General features: G+C 46.2%; 2 protein-coding genes across 2 annotated transcripts; one reads left to right on the top strand and one right to left on the bottom strand.

Moving 5' to 3' along the window:
• Positions 1–353: 353 nt before the first annotated feature.
• Positions 354–16,931, bottom strand: EIF2A (eukaryotic translation initiation factor 2A). The gene is made up of 14 exons (XM_054835183.1): positions 16,773–16,931; positions 14,256–14,325; positions 13,848–13,922; positions 12,271–12,389; positions 10,410–10,509; positions 9,947–10,029; positions 8,556–8,629; positions 8,271–8,415; positions 7,261–7,377; positions 4,408–4,979; positions 2,964–3,080; positions 1,951–2,079; positions 902–967; positions 354–817 (listed from the first exon to the last, which is right to left on the bottom strand). The coding sequence occupies exons 1-14, from the start codon at positions 16,798–16,800 to the stop codon at positions 752–754; spliced, it is 1,761 nt and encodes a 586-aa protein (XP_054691158.1). The 5' UTR covers positions 16,801–16,931; the 3' UTR covers positions 354–751.
• A 73-nt stretch (positions 16,932–17,004) lies between these two features.
• Positions 17,005–19,193, top strand: SERP1 (stress associated endoplasmic reticulum protein 1). The gene is made up of 3 exons (XM_054835184.1): positions 17,005–17,213; positions 17,303–17,378; positions 17,607–19,193. The coding sequence occupies exons 1-3, from the start codon at positions 17,130–17,132 to the stop codon at positions 17,645–17,647; spliced, it is 201 nt and encodes a 66-aa protein (XP_054691159.1). The 5' UTR covers positions 17,005–17,129; the 3' UTR covers positions 17,648–19,193.
• Positions 19,194–20,222: the final 1,029 nt, after the last annotated feature.

A 20,222-nucleotide genomic window follows, 5' to 3' on the forward strand; every position in this document is an offset into this window, starting at 1 on the left:
GCGCCGCAGGGAGCGGAACCAGAGGCAAAGCGATGGGCGCCCTGCGCGCTCACCGGCGGCAGCGCGGCGGGACCGGACCGCCGTCCCTGCCCGGCCGCCACCGTGCCGATGCGGGCGGGGGTTGATGCTGTGACCCCCCCCCCCCCGTGAGAGCCCGTTACCAGGTTTGGTTCTAGCGGTCACAGAGAGGGACCGGGGAAGGAAAACAGTCGGGGTCAGCCCCGTGCGAGGGTCAGCGCGGCGCTGCGGGAGCAGAAGGGTCGGTTACCCTCGGCAGAGGAGGAGTTCTGGCCGTGGGGGCACGGCCTCGTTATTTTAAGAACTCTGCCCTTGTAACAGAAGAACAGAAGGACTTTTCGTTATTAAATGCTCTTTATTTTTATCTACATCCCATTATTGCATAAAGATCACCTGTCTTTTTAAATATAATAAAGCTATCGAACGGGTAAACCTCATCACCTTCCCTCCTCACAGCCGAACAAGGAGAAGATAAGCCAAGAGGCTGCTCCTGGCGGTCAGGCACTACGCCTTCAGAACCTAAGGACAGCAGCAGAAGGGGCTGATGTGATACTCGTTTAGTTTCACGTGTGCACAAATCTTTAGGAAAGCGTTTTAAAAGGCAAGTGTGTAGCAGATCTGTGGACTTTTGCATCCTCGGTCATTTGCTGAAACATTTTATTGTGTTCAGGTTAATACAAATTATATTTTGCATGAACTTTGTGTTAACACCACACTGGATTTTCATGAAGTTTTAAAGACCCAGTTCTAGGTCTTCCAGTTCCTGAAGGAGAGCAGTTTCTTTCTGAATCTTCTCCAGCTATAACAAAAAAAGCACAAGATGTCACAGACGTAGCTTATTGTAAAATAAAACTTGAATAAACAGCATACATCTTAACAGTACCTGATTTTTCTCTAGCTGCTTGCCAGCAGCTGCTTGTTCTTTCAGCTGCTCAATTGCCTTTAGTTTCTGGGAGGGGAAAGAAAAACAAACACAAAACACCCCTAAAAATACCAAACGACAAAAAACCACACTAACACAAAAGTATTGGTGAACCAAGAATAGAAAAAACAGTCTTAGAAGTTCCTGCACTTGCAATTCCCTGATTTACCAGGAGGCAGGTCTCAATATGAAAGGCACATTTCATTTAAGCATCTCCAGATGCTCAACCCAGAATCTCCCACCAAGAAAAGACATTTCTTTCAAGAACAAAACCTAGAGGGCAGAAGCGCTTCTTAGTCTCCAAAACATAAACACCGTGCATTATCTCACTGAAGGGCTAGACCCAAATTCAGGAATTACTCCTCCACTATCACTATTCCCTCTTCACCATTTTCCTCAGAAAGCCTGGAATATTAATCCAAACAGAGACTGTGAAAAGCAGGAGGCAGCCAACAGAAAAAAGACCTGATGGATTATGCAGAAACAGCAAAGATTCTCTAGCCCGAACCAAACAACTTCCATTCTGAAATGATTTCATCCAAGAATTTCCAAGATTGGCAGTAAACTTTGCACTCATACCATTTAGCAGTTAGGGAAGAGACTGAAAGAAACCACATAGCACGGTTCCCTTCTCAGATCCCAGATCCAATAAAGCAGCAGCCCACGCGGCTGCCTCCTGGGCATGAAGAGCCAGCCCTAAGCTGTCCCCCTGCCCTCAGCCGCGAGGGCTGGGCGCACATCCAGCGGTATTCGCTACAGGAGACTGGAATACCCTTCTGTGCACCTGTCAGCTCGCTGCCGCTGCCTCTGACGAGATCTTTGGAAGTCCTGGCAAGCGATGGCCTCTACTGTTTTACGAGATGGAAAAGCAAAGGAACTTGGTTTACAAATTCAGGAAGTTACCATCTATGTGAACGCTATCCTACCAAGCTCACAGACTAGATCAAACTAGATCTCTCAGACCATCTCTGAGAGAAATCTGCTGTTTGCTAGAAAAGAAATCCCCTCACCTTTCTTAAATTCTTTATTTTCTTGTCAACTTCAGGATCTCCTGACGTAACAACAGGCACAGCACTCCGCGGTGCGTTCTGTGGTGCTGAGGACTGTGTAGATTCCTGGTTTGCATCAGCTTTGGCCTCCTGTAGGCAAATAAAATGAACATGTTATCCAGACATCTTTGATTACCAAGGGACTCAAAAACGTCTTTAATCATTTCAAGAGATCCATTTAATATTTTTTCTTTCACTAGTTAGCTGGTGTAGTCCAAAATTTGTAAGTGACTTGCTTTGATGTATTGCATTACCTCTATACATATGCCTTCCACAAAAAAAAAAAAAGTTATCTGTAAAAACCCACATGCTGTTTCTTGTTTAATTTCTACTTCCGCAAGACACCTACCATACATAGCATAGGGAAAGGATGGCAGGACAAACACATACCCAAATACTTTATGAAGTCAGCTGGTGGGTCATTGTCTCTGAAGTAAAAGAAAGGGCTCAAAACCAGTGTAAGAAATTAAACAAAAAAAAAAATCTTAAAGAAATTACTGCTTCAGAAGTTTGTAGAAATTGGAAGGCTAACACCAAAAGCCAATTTTTATCTACCTAGCCAAAGAATATCAAGCAAAGAAGTGACAGAGAACAAACAGGCTGTCTTTGGTTTGCCCTGATCACATGCCTCAGCCCCGACCTGCTGGGGGACACACCAAAGCACAAGTCCGTTCTTACCTCTCACCTAACCCTGAACATTACCACACGGATTGTCTGGAGGTGAAAAGTCAGAATTACTTCGTCTTAACACTGATTTCGGCTAACATTCACAGCAACTAACCAAACCTGTCATTTCTAAGTCATCCTTTCGTACCTGCTTTAGTCCAATTAAAGTCTACCACCCTCCACACAACTTAGCACGTGCAAGACATGTGGAAGGCTCCGTGCAACTAACGGTCACTGCTCCGAGACTGATCAGTGCCGTTGGGGAAAACTAATTAACATTATCCGTGAAAGAACTACATTTGCAGTACCTGTTTTGCAGCCTTCTTTGCTTCATGTTTCCTTTGATTTTTGAGAGCTGTTTTAGAGAGTGGCTTATCACTGCTTCCTGACTGTGGTTTCATATTCTGAGGTGGCTCGTCCTCGTGCTGCAGGATATACAAAATTAACGGTTACGAAACCTGTATTCCACGTTGGCACAAAAAACCCAACAGTGGAGCCCCAAACCTACTTGAGACAACACCGCATGCAAAGATGAACCATAAAGGAAGAGGAAGGAAAAACAAAGAAAAACACACACACAAAAAGCTATGTGCCCTTTCTCTTTCAAGCAGCAGAAGACAGTGTGAAAAGGGATTCAAACTCATCCATTCTCAAGTTCAGATGGGGCTATCCTTTATGCCCTAAAGATTTCATGGATGTCTGATAAAATAACAAAATCATCATGTTTTCTATCTCAGGGGGGTAATAAAATCAAAGAGGAATAAACCAGCACAAAATGACTGAAGCTTGGCATTTTGCTTTTGTTGACAACCTTTTAAATCAAGCTCCTAGTTAACGAGAAAGGAAAAATGGGTGGCTGGGAGGGGAGATGGGGTGGGGAATGAAAAGGGAGGGTTGTTTAGTCTTTTGGGTTTTTAAGATAACTCTTAATTGAGCAGCTGGATTGTTTTATATTACAAGATTTCTTGCCCATATAAGTAAACAGAATTATTTTATTTAACGTATCTTTTCTCTACTACCTCTGCTTGTTGACCATTTGCAAAATCAGACATTAGTACGATTAATAGATTCCTCACAAGCCGAGCAGCAGTCTTTCCTCCAAAAGTACAAGGCTCAAAATGAAAGCTAAGACTTAAATGTCAAGGGTGCAGTTGTTAAATGCAATTAGTTGCTACTCAGCCTATTTCGAAAACTTGCAGAAAGGAAACTAATAAGACAAGTCAGTCACTATACTGAAACCTGTTTTAAACTGCAGCTGACCTGCTCACAATTAAATCTCTTCCTAGCAAGTAAGCTTACCTAAAAAAAAAAAAAAAAAAAAAGCACGTGCTGTTGGGAGGAGAGTCAGCTACCTGCCTAGCTGGGTTTAGACTGGTAAGTCAGGTCACCCAACTCAGAGGCTTCTATCTTAACTAGAGTACCCAATTTCACTGTAAACCAAAAGTTGTAGTTTATTGTTCCAGCGCATATTGTAGAGAGCGTTTTTAAAGTTTGCAAACGACTTTGTAACAAGATAGTATTTGGACCAAAGAAATTTCAGGTTTCTAGCACACGTTCTTGCAAACAACGAGCAAAGTGTCAAAGAGGATTATCAAGAAAATCTCCCAAAAAAACCTGCAATACTACTGTCAGTCTGATTACTCTTCTAATGTCCCTCACTAAAAATATACACATATTTTAGGCCAACCTTCAAAAGACGGGCAAAGCAATGAAACCGAACAGTTTAGTTCATACATGAAGCTGTCTACTTACAAGCTTGGAACTGGTTACAGGTTTGTTTCTCAGGGCTGGAGGTCTGTAGGCTTGAGCAGGCTTTGGCTCAGCACTGGGCAGTTCACTTGGAACTGCCTGGTATTTCACTGCTTTTGCTGGGAACACTCCATCCAAGAAGGGCTGCCAGGAAACTTGCCACATTTCTTCGTTTGATGGAACTTCATAGCTGTGCAATAGAGAGCCAGTGTAGTGCCATATCTTGTAACCGTTACTGACTCGTAGCCTCGGAGCACAGGTAGCCGTTACAATATGTTCCCCGTCAGGACACCAAGCAAAGTATGTGGAATCCGAAGCTACCGGTTTGGAAATGAGTTTGTAGTTTTTAACGTCCCACACTTCCATCTGTCCCCTGAGATTTCCAAATCCTGCTAGCACTAGGATGTGTCCGTGGGGGCTGTAGTAGGCAGCGTTGCGAGGACCAGTTCCAAAATCAAACACAGGGTCACATTTCAGATTAAACACTGTTGCTTTGGCAGGCATAAAACCATACACAGCACAGAACTCGACAGAATTGGGGCTCCAAACAACATCATAAATAGGACCATTTTTTGCTAAAGGAAAAGGAAAACACGCAGCTGCTGTCAGGAGATGATATCTTTTCAGTACAAGCAAAAATAAAATCAATAGCGATTCTTAACTTCATGCTTTGCTAAAATGCTGTAATCTAATTAACGACAGTGAAAATGAATTCTGCTAACAATAGAGGTAGAAACAACATTTTATCTTCTGATAATTTTAGTTAAGGTTTGCAACAATAACTGCAGCCATTCCAAATTACCTCTGTAGGGTCAGCATCAGCACTTTAACAGTAAGCATAATTTTTTCATGTAAAAAAAATCCTTTTTTTTTTTTTTTTCCTCGTTATTCAAGTATGATCTCTCAGGACCTTCTCAAACTGTCCCACTGGAAACCTGCAAAAACAGGAGTTTTATACCAGCTGGATACTAGTTCCTCTTTTTTTAATCTAAGAAATATTGCACAGCTCAGCAGAATACTGATCTAAGTTATCTTTGGACCATGCTCACGCACAGTATTTCATATAGACAGATTTTAAAGTGAGAGCACACACAAAAAATGGTTTTACACATAATGATTAAAACTTGATATTGTTAGAAGCTATTCTGGGGTTTAGAACATTAGGAGATACTGAAGAACAATGAATTAGTGAAACTCATGTAAAATATACAGGGGTAAGTAAAAACTAGCTCATTACAACTTTTCATAATCTGGATATCCCTACCAGTATTTCAGATAAATGCCAAATGCATTACTGACAATTCTTAAATCCAGACGTTGACCCAAAACATCTATTTAAATTGTTCATTCCTGTTGTTACTCAAAAGCCTCATTATCTTTAGAAACTAGGCTGTGCAATCACACTGTGTGTTTTCTCCTCCAAAACTTTTTAGATGACATTAACCAAACGCAACTGCAGAGACAGAGGTCTGAAAGAAAATTACGTTCCTGCACATGTCATGACAGTAGGCAGCTGGAGATGAGGGCAGCTTTATATGGGCTTCAACAGCTAAGGCAAAGGCTGCAGCATGAGCCTGTATTAGTCAAAAATGACAAACCCTCTACAAATGCTAGTGCGAAAAAAGCTTCAAAATTTGACCTCAAAAGTAACCAGAAAATACAAATCACAGGAAATGAGGCACCACTCACTCCACATGCCCACCGCTTGCTTTTGTTGGAAAAAGTTTTACAAGACAGACATCAGTTTGGGTTTTTTTTCCCTGAAAAGGAATAGCTACGTTAAATGAAAATTAATGATAAGCTTTCCATTTAATAAAGATGCATTTCAAAGGGCAAAGGTTTTAATAAGCATGTAATTAAACAGTTAGTGTCCTCAATCCAGGAGAGTGCTCCCAGAGAGATTCTAGATACTGAGTTATACTCCTGCTTATTTTTCCCCAGTGAAGTTAGCAACAAAGGGAAACAGGGCACAGTACTTGCTGCCACAAGTTTTGCTAAGGTGGCAAACTGCAGACGTTGTCCCAATGAGCATGAGTATTGAAGAGGATTATCTTCAGTCTCTCAAGCACAGACAGTCTGTATCACCCCATCCCCAGTGTTCTGAAATATTCACAACTACCCCCTCTATAATCCCAAACAAGACAGATGTTTAACATAAACAGCAACAACTCAAGATAGTGAAAAAATACCACCATAGGGGAAATCAATGAATGGACTTCCAGTTCAAACAAGACACTGAAATTAAGAGCATCAACCTGCTTTTCCCCAGCACGTCATTCTTATGTCTTAGAACTCTTTCCATTTTACCACACAAAATATAGGAATTTTGTTTTCCAATATACTTTAAAAAAATGCTCTCACTCTGCCCCTGTTCTGGAGTAACAGCATCAATTGCGTGCTTAAAGGCGCGCGTAGGATTATTCTGTTTGGTAACGCACCTTCCTGCCCATTTTGGTTTCTCAGCCATTAAGCTGGCTCCGTTGTCCAGGTGTTTCCTCAGTAAAAACACACACAAGTCCCTTCCTGTGCACACAAACACGCTTCCAAGCAGATTATTTGTATATTTTAAAGTGTGTGTGTGTACTCTGCCACTGACATTATGACAAGTGTACCAAAAGACAACAAGATAATTCAACTATTAAAAAAAAAACCCATCAAACAACCCACCTTACCCCAGATTGGACAAAAAAAATCTGGTGAAGGATTTTTTGTTAAGAGTACTTCTTTTTTTAAAAAAAATTACTTCATTACACTAACAACAAAAAACCCCTCATGCATTAAACAAAGGCTGGTGAAACAGCAATTCCCACTATCGAGAGCTATAATACAATGAAGAAATGCCAAAGAGCTACTTACGCAGTTGTACGACCGCACTTTCTCCATTTGTTGCAATGTAGTGCAGAGTTTGCTCTCCATAGTACGAAGCACCTGTTTTATCAACTTCTGTACTAGCTATTACCAGCACGGCAGTGGCTGATAGGACAGACATACAGTTAGTTGATAGTTTGCAATAACTGTATTGAAATATTTCACAAACCACCATGAACAAAACAAAATTAGTTTCATTATGAATTCCAGTTAGTTGCTTGCGTAACAGTGATGGTATCATTCTCTTCTGAATTCAATTTTTCCTAAATGTTAACCTAAATGTAACGAGTATCTGCCTTTCTCAGATGAAAAGTATGAGACTATTTGTTCATCATTGAATTATGAGAAGGTGAGAATACTGTCACAGCCGTAAAAGTGATATTGCTCTAAGGCAGGAACCAAGCATCCTGATCGGTCCTTGAATAAAAGGTTTCATCAACAGCTTTTGCACGTACATCTATTTTATCCAAAACTGTGTGACCACATGTGGTTTCTACACATACGTGACACCTTCCCTGTAATTCTGATCAATGTGGGTTGAAGTAAAAGAGTTTTTCAAAATTATTCTGAAACAGCTCATTGCTAAAAACAGCAAAGCACACAGCGGACTGTGCAAATCACCCCAACCGTGATACGTCTGTGTATATACAATTTACAGATTAAGAACAGTTTATGCTCTGATATAACCTTATGTTTACAGTCTAAATATATTATCATCGCAGAATGCAAAATTCAATTTGAATTTGCTATTCAACTGCAAAATTTACCAACATGTAGACTATTCTCAATTACAATATACAAAATCACGGAAGTCAACACAGGTAAGTTATGAGCACTTCAGGGTACTCAGAACTGTAACCTTAACATTGCATTGGCATTAATGGGCATCTTCAGTATTTAGCTGCACAGGCAAATTAAATGCAAGACCCACACAGTAAACAAAGTAATTAAATCCAAAATGGGTGGGATATAAAAGTTTAAATATACAGCTGTAATACCTTTTTTGTTCCATAGCATTGTCACCTTGTCAGCTTTAAAGAAACTTTTATTGGCTAGTGCAGACTGAGGGCCACCAAAGTTGGGATACTGATAGAGTCTAACGAATGACGGTGCACCTTTACTGCCTGGAACGTACACAGCCACCTACAACAAAGCCATGAGATTTTATTGCACAAGATATTTTTGGTTGCACAGGGTCTATTCACTACTAGTACTTTGTACTAAAGTTACAGTAGTCTTTGAAGAAAACCAAGAAAAAAATTGCAAAGAACATTCAGAAGTACCTTGGTTGGCTGTGCTCCTGGAGATAACACAAAATCATTAACCTTTTGCAAATGCAGTTTATTTGCAATAGTATCTGCAAAAATAAAACAAAAGCCACACGTCACAGATGTGATGACATTAGCAACAAGCCGTGTTAGCCTGGATTGCGTAACTGTACCTTTTTATGGCTCTGTATCGTGGATAATAAACAGCGGTATATATAGTGACAAAGGATTTCTTTTAGTCGGCAAACAACCATTACCTTCCCATTTCATCCCACATTTTTATTTACAAAACCAACTTGGACTGAGCCTACGCCTGAAATCCAGTATTTAGTATTTGGAAGTTCAAACAGCAAGGAAGCTTCTGAACACGACATGAACACAGCTCACGTTTTAGGCAAGGCGCAGTGTTCCTCATCTTATCTGTGCTGACTTCAGAGGAAGCAGCAGCAGTCACGTCCAGATAAGACGCACCATTACACAGAGCCAGGGGCTCTCCCCTCACAACTCTACCGGATGATTCTTCCTGACAGGAGGCGTTCAACTTACAGGAAACGCGTCTTTAAAAAGTAAAGAAACAGCAGCAACCCACACCCTTATTCCAGCGAGGAAGTCTGTGCTGAGCAGCAGACCTCGTGCTGGAACAGACATTCCATGCTTCTCTTGTACAGCTTCATTAACCTCAGCAGGGCTAATTCTCAGGAAACTGCATCTCTCATAGGCTGTGTTTTAGCTCCCTGAGTAATTCTTGCAGCAGCTTTGAAGACAAACCAACCAACCAACCCCCCTCAACACAAAAAACCAAAAACCACAAAAAACCTCCCACACACCACTGTTCTCCCCCAGCAGTTTTCTTCTATTCCTTTATATTTTTGTTCTAATTAATTTTTATCTTCCTGCTTTTTTCCTCTCCTTTCCGACCTCTATCAACTCCAAATATTCTACCACTAGTAGTAAATTTCCTTGAAAAAAAAAAAAAAAAAAAAAAACACTCTAGCTTCAAACTTCGTTTTTGCCGTCAATATAAATTTTCTAATGAGCCATTTTTTAATAGTTCATTGACGGAATACACACAATCCAAAGAAGTAATCATTGATCATATTCTCTATTGACAATTTCCTGGATCTCATTAAATGAGAAACAATACAGAATCAGGCCTCTAAGTGAAAATTAGATGCATTTCATACTAGGTAAGTCACTGAAAAGATAAACAAGAAAGTGAAAACATACTTTATTAAAACATAATGATTCTGAATTCCAAATTCGAATAGAATGTAGGCAATATTTCAAACAAAAAGGAAGGAGAAGAAGAAATGAGGAAAAAAAAATTGAAAGCAAAAAAGAACCCACTCAAAAGATGCCGCCTATATGGAATGCAATGAAACTATCTTATAGAAATACTTGCGTACTAAAGTTGTTGTTTTCAAAGAAGTGCACTTCATTGTTTACATTCCTGGCACAAATGCTTTCATCATCTGCCCAGCAGGGACACCTACATTGAAAGGAAAAAAATTAGAAACACTGAATGATGCTCATCTTTAGCAGTCTATGATTTTTTTTCCATTTTTAAAGCCAAGCAAGTTCAAACATGATTCATGTCTCAAATGGACAAACGACATCCACATAGTTAAAAATAGGCAAAACTTAGTTACTGTCTCCCCAGCTTTCCCTGTGGTGCAAAATGATATCGAATTTATACTAAGAAATGAACAATTATAACTACATACAAAGATATTTACAAGCACAGATGCTTGCTTTCAGCTAGTAGCAGGTTATTTTGAAAGCCAACACCACACCAGAAGCTCTATTTACCCAGATCGGATTTTGAAAACATTTCTTTGCAGACAGTTAGCATCTGGAAAAGTTATTTACCAGTTCTGCATCTTCTTCTGGATGAAAGATTTTAAACATTTTCCAGTTTTCACATCATGAAGTTGTAGGTTGGGCACCCCCGCTGAGCCATCCTTAGCAGCTGCAACAAAAATATGGATTACAGTAGTGGTCTCTGGGGATTAGATCTGCTTCACCATGACCACATTCCATCTCACGATTCTACAAGCAACCAAACATGCATAAACTTCTAATAAGAAGCATCCCAACCCCTGAGGGACTAACCCTACGCTAATTGCTTTACTTATTAACCTAAGTCTTTCAGTCTACAGAAAGAACTGACATTTGGAAGCATAGGGTTTCTACTCCCATTACAAGACAAGGACCACCAACACTAGGACAGATTTTTTAATGGGTGTTTTTTAATCAAAATCAAAAGCTGTCCCCTCGGCAAACAATGAAGGTACGATCTCCACTTCTACATTTTGTTCTCACAAGAATGCAACGCATTTTGTCCATCACGCTGCAGTCACAGCTCTGTCTGCAAGCCATACGAAATGGTTCTGCTGGTTTTAAACTCTCTGTACCCTTCTACTCATTCCGGATACTACAGCCTCTCTATTTCCACCAATGATTCAAAACAGACCTCTAACAGCCCACAGCTGGCATCAGCTCTGTCACTTGTGCTGCCCGGTCTTACCCTACAACCTGTCCCACACCACCTCCCACACACTCGGCGTACGGCCAGCTCCTTCTGTCCGAGGAAGCGTTTACACCGTCTGCTTGAGACATGCACCTGAGATGAGCCCGAGGCTCTCTAGATCAGGAACATAAAGTCCATAGAGAGGCAGAGGAGAAAATAAAGCCCCCTGAACTCTGGAGAACGCTCAAGATAGCCATGCCCAGTGGGGGACCTGACTACTCCTGAGGTGCATCAAGCATGGCATTGCTAGCCCGTCTAGGGAAGGGATTGTCCCACTCTACACTGTGCTGATGTGGCCTCACCTCGAGTACTGCGTGCAGGTTTGGGCACCACAGTACAAAAAGGACATAAAACTATTGGAGAGTGTCCAAAGGAGGGCAACAAAGATGATGAAGGGTCTAGAGGGGAAGACGTATGAGGAGAGGCTGAAGTCCCTTGGTTTGTTCAGCCTAGAGAAGAGGAGACTGAGGGGAGACCTCAATGCAGCCTACAGCTTCCTCACGAGGGGGAGCGAGGGGGCAGGCGCTGATCTCCTCCCTCTGGTGACCAGGGATAGAACCCGAGGGAACGGCATGAAGCTGCAATGGGGGAGGTTTAGGTTGGATATTAGGAAAAGGTTCTTCACCAAGAGGGTGGTCGGGCACTGGAACGGGCTTCCCCAGGGAGGTGGTCACAGCACCGAGCTTGACTGAGTTCAGGAAGCGTCTGGATAACACTCTCAGTCATATGCTCTGATTCGGCTGGTCCTGTGTGGAGCCAGGAGTTGGACTTGCTGATCCTCTGGGTCCCTTCAAACTCAGGACATTCTATGATACTATGATACTCAGAGACAGCTTACAATTTTCCTTGTCTATAAATGAATATAAACTGCTTGAAGAGCAGACTGTTCAAACACACTCTTTGCGCTAAGATCAGTTAGCGATTTTTAGAAACCTGTGGTTTACTTAAGAGAGTAATTGTTAGTATGTGCACTCTGATGTAGTGTTTGTAGGAACGGTCGATACCAGATGCTTTCAGAAGATGGCATCCCTCCTTCCTCCATGATATACTCGATCACCCATGTAATTTTCTGCACACTTTCTATACTGCTCATTTAGCCAATAAATATGCTACAATGACTAATCAGGTAACGGAAAGCCTGCAAACCAAATTAAAATATGCAGTTACCTCGTGTACTTTTACAGCTGGTAAAATACTCACTCGTATAGGCCTGCCATGTTGCCAGAACATTATTCTTTGGCGAGAATTCAAGGCAAACTGCCTTTGGAAGATCAAAGGAACGCAGTAACTCAGCATTGGTGACATTAACGATATTTACCCTGGAACCGAAAGATGCTATTTCAATAAAACATGCTTAGAATAGTTAACTAATAGCCAAGGTAACTTATAACGTATTTGAATCCATTCGGCCAACGTAACAGAATTAGAAAAGCTTTTTTCCCCTCCAGCTTTTACTAAATTTTTTTGCAAGAACACATTTTAAAACCAGGTACCCAAGCACAACAGAAACTGGGTGAAAGCACTGGTCAAAACATACCACACATTTTTATCTGCAACGCTTAAACTCTGAACCAGAGACAAGATATACTCTATCCGTAGAGAAACCATCCACATGTCCCCAGTGCTAAAGCTGAGTAACGGTCAACAGAAAGATTCTAACTGAATTAAAACACATAGTCATCCCACATATTTGTAAAAGTCTTCTATCTATACGGATGCAAGATTTAACATTTGGGCTTTTTGAGGTCAGGGGATGCAGGGACACATGGACAATCAAAAGCAAAGGTCAGACAGCTGAGCAAACAAGGCCAAGCAGCACCTCTGAACACCACGTATTAAAGATCTGCCACACATGGACAATCAAAAGAAACAAACAAACAAAAAAATCTCTTCACAATGTGTTCAACCACTGTTGCTCTTGGAAGCTGCATCAGGAGCCTATTTCTCACCATCTCATTAGCTGCTCCCCCTCAAAAATGAAGGAAGATGGAGAGCTCCCAGAACAGAGGCACGGCAGGACTGGAAAGATTTGCCACTTGGAATATTCCATTTGAAGCATGGGTACCTGGATATACAACCTGGTTGTTTGAAAAACGTGTTTCCCCACAAACATTTTCTGGAAATGGACCCTTCCAATTGGCAAAACCAAGTCTTTAATGAAAAATTAAGAGTCTGGATATTTTGGAGAACGACAACAATGAAAGTAATGAATCCTACATCTAAGTTAAGTACTTTAAAAGAAATGGTATTATTAAATACTTTTTCAGGTTTTTTTAACCTGTTAGTAAGAATACTGACATTTCAGAAGAAGCTTTATCACCTCTGTACAGCAGCAACCCCATGATGCACTCTTACGTAAAGGACAATCTCTAGTGAACTCTATAATGCACCTGGTTTATAAAAAAAAAAAACCCTTGTGATGCGTGTACACCAGGTACACAGAATCTTCATTTTCTGTGAACTTTGCTAACAGATTAATCCCAGAAAACCCGGTACTGCCGCACTGGGAAGCATGAACAAAATCCCCAAATACAGCATGTTCAGCTTTCACAGGAATGGATGCATTATAAATAAGAGAAAACCAGTAAATATTTCATCTGATATTCAAGAAACGAAGCCACTACTGCAAATAATGCAAAAATAAACTGCATACATGCTTTAAATGGAAACATTTGCATTAAAAGCAATAGCCTTCACACAGACAACAGTAAACAGGGCATAATTGCTCCAGTGTATTTAATATGAACTAAATTAATAATTTCATAAAATGCACTAACTTTTCTCCATTGCACCAGGCAAAGAGGGAACCATCCTTGCTAAAAGCAACAGCTTTGCAGTTTTTTCCACAGTCCCTAAAGAAATAAGAAACGCACATTAGTATTCAAACATACTACATAAATTAAGATATTTTTAACACAAATAAAAAGCAACACACCATTTTCCTGCTGCGCTCCTGAGTAGCGCTTTGTAACAGCGCAATCTATTCTACAATTGTTCAGTGATTACTACCCGGGCAATGAGAAGTCAGGCAAGTGTACAGCCTTCAAAATCATCAATTGTCTGAACTACTGACAGTAAAAAAAAAAAAGAAAAAAATCACTTATACATTTTTCAATTCTAGAGTCTACCTTTCTAAAAAGTATTTCTTGTATTCAAAAGATCAAAAGTAGAGGTAACAACAGTACCTTTGAAACGCTATGCTCTCTGTGAAACTGGGTGGCCCATTCACCATGTAAAGCCCTTCGGATCCTCTCACTGGAAGGGTAAACAAACAACTACTCATTTCAAATTCAGAAAGCTGTTCAAACCTTGACACCTGCACACACTTTTCCCCTGCTTGCATTTCAGAGTAAAGGAGAGAGAGGGTTGTAAAGGACATTCAGAACGCAACACGTGCGGAGACACCTGGCTTCACGCGAGGCAGCCGCAGGATTAAAGCGCAGGACAGGGGCAGCGAAGGGGCAGAGCTGCGCTGAGCTATCGGCCCCAGCACCAGCAGCTCTGACACCGCGCGCAGACAGCTGAGGACAGAGATCCAGCCACAGGGCAGCCTGTGCCCGTGTTCAGTCTCACAGTAAACCAGTTTTTCCTATGTTTAAATGCAACTTCCTGGATTTCAGTTTGAGCCCATTGCCCATCGCCCCCTCACCGGACACCACAAAACAAGGGTCTGGCTTCACCTTGCAGGGTGGCCTCAAGCACCTGTGTAAGGAAGGAGGTGGGACAACACCGCGTCCTAAAACAGCCGATGGCCCTCAGCTCTCAACCCTGTCGCAGGAGGCGCTTTCATGAAGCCTAACGTGCAGAAGCTGGACATCATCCATCACTGCAAGAGCCCCACAAGAGTCCTGCACAGCGGAGCTCAAATGGCTGCCTACATGTTCCCCAAAGCAAGGATTAGCTGCCCAACCACAGGAGGAGCATTTGCCAAAGAAATATTGTGTTGGACTTGGCTTCTTGCTGACATGAGACAGGATTTGCCCTATTGTTAGTTGCAACATTGAAGTTCAACTTGGAAAACAGAAGGCATGAAAGAAATATCAATATAAAACGTGTTTCAAAATTCCTTTTTTTTTTTTTATCCAGAGACATGGCCATGCTTACAGCACTAGAAAAAAAACCCGAAAATAAAGACAGATTCATGCAAAATCATGCAGCTGGAATTGTTATACAGTGAATAAACCCAAATTTTTTCAGGTAGTTCTATTACAAGCATATCAGAATTCAAAGTTAAACCACAAAACAGGTGATTGTTACGCAGGCATTAGCTGTGGTTTATGCATTTTCTTGGGACACCAAAGACGCCTACTGAGGTGACAATTTTTTACTGATAAACAGGACTCAAGAAAGCAAGGCCTGCACTAGCTTAAGCCGCAGGTTCTGCAGCTGTATTGTTTCCAGGAAGCATTATGGCCAGCAGCGCACGGGAGGTCTGACAGCAGAACAGCGGCACTCCTGCTCGGCCCGCTCAGTCCATATGCGAATCACGCGATGGAATCCATGCCAGACGCAGCAACTCCTGCCACCAAACGTCCTCACGCTGCTCTTCAGAGCTGCCCTTTTAACTGCCAAGTACCGTTACTTCACCTCTCTCATTGCACTTCAGAAATGAACTAGTGGAAAACATTTTCAGGTTGGACAGAGTACTGTTTTGATAGATTTCTGATTTCCACCTGCTCTAAAAATCTGCGCTTCGCTGGGGGTACACCATACCCCTAGCATACCTCAAGGATACGTTTTAAAAACACTTTAGATACGATCCACTAGCTTCGCGTCCCTGCCTTGTGCCTATTTGCCAGGTGCTCTGTCAGGCCGCCAACAAAAATTAAGATCCAAATCTAGAACAGGTTATAGACAGGAGCAAGCAGTCCAAAATCCACCCTGAACAACTGCACCTCTGACACACCCAAGTAAGGATAAAAACGCTGGCGTTTAAAGCTTAGAAACACGGGAAAGGAAAAATACACATCCCTTATGTCACAGACAGCTTAAGAAGTAGAACAGAGAGAGAAGGAAAAAGGACTCTTGAGCTCCACAAAACGCAGTGAAGATGCCTCACTCGGCTACGAGCTCCGGCGAGCTGTTAAGCAGTCTGCAGGGGCCCCGCCAGGCCGGTCCCCGCGTCCTGCGAGTCCCCGGGGCTGCCACCGGCAGCTCCGAGCCCGGGGGCGCAGGGTGGGCGGACGGGCCTGCCCCGCTCCACGCAGTCGCCCTGTCCCCTCCGGCACCGCAGTTACCCGCCGGCCGCCGCGCCGTAACAAACGTGCTATAACGACCCCGAGCGCCTTCCCGCGGCGGAGCTAGGGGCGGAGGGGGGGGGAGGCCCGCCGGCGGACCAGTGGCTGCTCGGGCGGGGAAGGGACGGGCACAGGGAGCCGGCACCCGCCGGGAAGGCCCGCCCGTGCCCCGGGCCAAGGGCTGAGCGCGCCCGCGAGGCAAGAACAGGGATCGGCGAGGCCCCACCGGCCCCCGGGAGCGGAGCGGGGGCCCGGCCCCAGCGAACAAGACCAGCGGGCGCCGGGACCCGGGGCCAGGCCCGGCCACGCCGCGGCAGCGCACGCTGGGGAGGGGACCGGGACGGGGCACAGGGCGGGCACAGGGCCGCCCCGGTCCCCGACCCGGCGCCCGCCCGCCACCAGCCCTGGGCCGGACAGGTCCCCGCGGCCCCGCGCTCCCCACGCCGCCGCCCGGGCCCGACGCACCTGCCAGCAGCGGCGCGGGGGGCGCCATCTTGGCGCGGCGGCCCGGCGGGTCCAGCTTCCGCTTCCGGGTGAGCGACGGCGCTCGCCGGCCCAGAGACGTCCACGTCGCGCGGGGCGGGGGCGGAGGCGCCGGCACGTGACGCGGGGCGGCCGCTTCCGCCCGCCGCGGCGCGCGCTGCCCCGGAAGCGCTGCCGCCGGGCGCGCGGGTTGGCGGCGGGAGGCGGCCCCGCCCGTGGCGGCGCGTGTTTCCGGCGGGCGGCGCCGCGCGGTGCTGACGCTGGCAGCGGGCGGCGCGCGGAGCCGAGCGAGAGGAGCGGCGGCGGCGGCGGCGGCCCGGGCCGGCCGGCGGTCGCACCATGGTGGCCAAGCAGCGCATCCGCATGGCCAACGAGAAGCACAGCAAGAACATCACGCAGCGCGGGAACGTCGCCAAGACCTCGGTGCGCGGGGCGGCGGCGGCGGCGGGGGAGGGGCGGGGCGGGGGAGAGGGGTCCCGCGGCGGGGGGTGACGGCGGTGCTGTGCCCGCAGAGGACGGCCCCGGAGGAGAAGGCGTCGGTCGGGCCCTGGCTGCTGGCGCTGTTCATCTTCGTGGTCTGCGGATCAGGTAAGCGGCGGGCCCCGGCGGAGGGCTGGCGGAGGGGCGGCGGGCCCCGGCGGAGGAGGGCCGGCGGCGGGGCGGAGGGCTGGCGGAGGAGGGCTGGCGGCGGCGGGCCCCGGCGCTGCCCGTCTCGGCCCCGGCGGCGGCTCGGGCCCCGAGGAGAGCCCGTTGCGGCCCGGCCGCCCCCGCTGCGGGCGCTGCCCGGCGAGCGCTCCCCTCCCTGCTCTCTTGCAGCCATCTTCCAGATCATCCAGAGCATCCGGATGGGCATGTGAGGGGCCCGTCGCCGGGCCAGGCCCGTCCGCGCCCCCCCCCGCGCTGCCATGAACTGCCCTCCCCCCGGCCGGCGCCCCGTCAGCCCCGGTTCATCGCAGCGGCCGCCCGGGAGCGGCGCTCGGCACCGGCCGCGTCCATTCCAGGTCCCTTCACGAGTCATTCCGAGTTTTCTAGCCCGTGCCACAGTGCCTTGAACAGCACCACATGTATAAAGCAATAAAATTATACTGTTGATCTACAATCGTGGACCTACTTATTCGGTGAAGTACGCAGTCACGTCCTCCGTAGATACGTTAAACTGTACGCCATGTAGACGCGTAGGAATTGACGCCTGTTGTAAACGCCGCTCTCGAGGTCTGTTTAAGTCTCTGTATAGCTGGAAATGGTTTTATTTAAGTCGGAAGCCAGGATTTTTATCGTAGCTGGAGTACGCATTCGAAGCATGCTCGTAACGAAGCAGCGGGGCCGCGCAGCCCTCTGTGGCTTACCAAGTGACTCGTCCTCTCTGTGCGCGTAGAGTAGTCTTACTGCAGCATGTGGCAGTGCGTTAGCGCTCAAACGCTTGTCGCGGCGGGAAACTTTACCCTATACCTCTTGTCCTAATAAATTCGAAATGCTTGTTTGTATAGAGTTAGTGAGTGTTACTTAATTAGAAACCAGCATGACCGAGCAGCAGCTGTTTCTGACGTAACGCGACGCTGAAGTCCTGCGAGTGGCCGGGGCCGGAGCTGCTGGCTTACCGAGCCTCCGCGGGCCGTGGCTGCTGTAAATGCTTCTTGGACAACTTCAACGAGTGGTGATAGTTTTTTAAATTTTACCGTGTTGTATGGGAATGTTTGGTGCAGGTACCGGGACCCTGCCCCTCCTGCCCACAGCTCTGCTTTTCTGTGCAGCATCCGCGGTGTGGTGTGTCTTGCAATATATATTTAATCCTATTTAAGGTAAATCCTGCTTTCAACTCGGTTTCGTCCGGCGATGGATGCAGTACTGAACTGCTTCCCTACGGATGATCGCAGTTCCTTCTTAGTGATACCGAAGAAGAAAAGAAAAAGTCCTCCTTGCCTCTGAAAACGACTGTAACCTGAGATCACAGTGGAAAACGCTGCTATCGATCGTGTTCTGTCGCTGATGGCCAGGCCTTGCGCTGGCCTCTTGCTCTCTGTTGTGGTAACCAAGGCGGTCTGAAATGGGTCTGCTGTTGTACACAGTTGCTAAAGGAAGATTTCTTTTTTTTTTTTTTTTTTTCAGGTTTCTTAGCAGAAGACAAATTTAAAATCTGGTTACGCTAGAAGTAATAGAAAAAGTTTCTGTAGAGATTAATTACATGCCTGTTAGCCGTGAAGGAGCAGATCTTTTGTATGAATTGTCATATTTCCATTTGAAATCATTGGGACTGGTGTAAACCAGCGTGGCAAGAGCGTGCCCCAGAACCAAGCCACACGAGGGAACGCGCATTCCTTGTTCTTGGACGCTCGCGTGTTGTAAGTGGTGGTGGGGGAAGTGTGTGTCACCTCTGGTTTTAAATAAAGTTCTTTTCAAGTGCGAGTTGTGTCTGTTTTGAGGTTGACAAAACGGTGCCTTGCTGGGCATTGAAACGCGGCCGCTTCGCCCTGAGTGCAGCTTCATCGGCTTCTTCCCCGCCAGCAGCCCTTCTGCTGCAGGAAACCCCCCTGTTCGGCTGGGCTGGGCTCTGGGCCGTGGCCGTGCCGCGATGCCTCAGCTGTGGGCTGCGGGGGCTCCGGCCGTGGAAGGTGCCCGGTGCTGCTCCCCTCGCCTTGGGGACCGGCCCGTGTCCCCGCGGGGGCTCCGCAGGTGGCTGCTCCCTGCGCACCCGCGCTCTGGTCCCTGGGGACGCAGTGGAGGGCGGGAGCTCCAGCTGGTTCCTGCTCCTACAGGAGAGGTTTGCCTCCACGGCACAGTAACGGCGGCGCTCGCGCAGCCTTGGGGGGTTCAGTGGTTTTTACCGGAGTCTGAGGAACAAATGTGTGCAAGACCTGCTTGCTTTGGTGCCAGAACAGAATGCGCTGGTGTGTGCGGCGCTTTGCCCGTGCAGCAGCTCAGCGTGCCTTTTCCGCCGCTCGTGTTGCTGGATTTGGAGCAGCACCACGGTGTTAGTCATGTGTAAAGAAAGGGATGTGCTGCGGCTGCGCGTGTTGTGGTTGCAGCGTGAACAGCAATCCCTGTCTGACAGGCCAGGGGCCAGCAATGACCTCTGTCGTATAAGTTGCAGTTTGGCGTATTGTGCCACTTGAAAAGCGCTACTGGATTGAAACCAAAGTGTTCTTGGGGTGCTGAAGAGTGGTGAAAGAGCAGTAACAGGCAAGTGCACAAGGGATGAGGAGGAGCTGTAGCTCACAGCTGCTTTTGTGGGGGCTGACAAAACAAGAGCGAGGTTGTTCTGCAGGTGGTGTGGCATTAAACACCAGGGAAATGCAGTTAGAACAGCGATACGATACGGCAAAGCGCTGTAGGAAGCTGCCTGATGAGGAGCGTCCGTCTGCGCCCAGCGGCCAAAGCCCTGGGGGAGTCTCTGCTTCCAGGCGCGTTCCCGTAGCGCTCGCAGCGGGGGACTCT

The sequence above is a fragment of the Grus americana genome, chromosome 9 (genome assembly GCF_028858705.1).
Source record: "Grus americana isolate bGruAme1 chromosome 9, bGruAme1.mat, whole genome shotgun sequence".
Taxonomy (NCBI): Eukaryota; Metazoa; Chordata; class Aves; order Gruiformes; family Gruidae; genus Grus; species Grus americana.

Coding starts and splice junctions, on each gene's coding strand:
- EIF2A (XM_054835183.1), bottom strand. CDS start 16,800: ATGGCGCCCCCCGCGCCGCTGCTGGCAG. Junction 8,416..8,555: donor CAGGAGCACAGCCAACCAAG/GTACTTCTGAAT, acceptor GCTTTGTTGTAG/GTGGCTGTGTACGTTCCAGG. Junction 968..1,950: donor AAATAAAGAATTTAAGAAAG/GTGAGGGGATTT, acceptor TTCCCCTCCCAG/AAACTAAAGGCAATTGAGCA.
- SERP1 (XM_054835184.1), top strand. CDS start 17,130: ATGGTGGCCAAGCAGCGCATCCGCATGGCCAACGAGAAGCACAGCAAG. Junction 17,214..17,302: donor GGAACGTCGCCAAGACCTCG/GTGCGCGGGGCG, acceptor CTGTGCCCGCAG/AGGACGGCCCCGGAGGAGAA. Junction 17,379..17,606: donor CTTCGTGGTCTGCGGATCAG/GTAAGCGGCGGG, acceptor GCTCTCTTGCAG/CCATCTTCCAGATCATCCAG.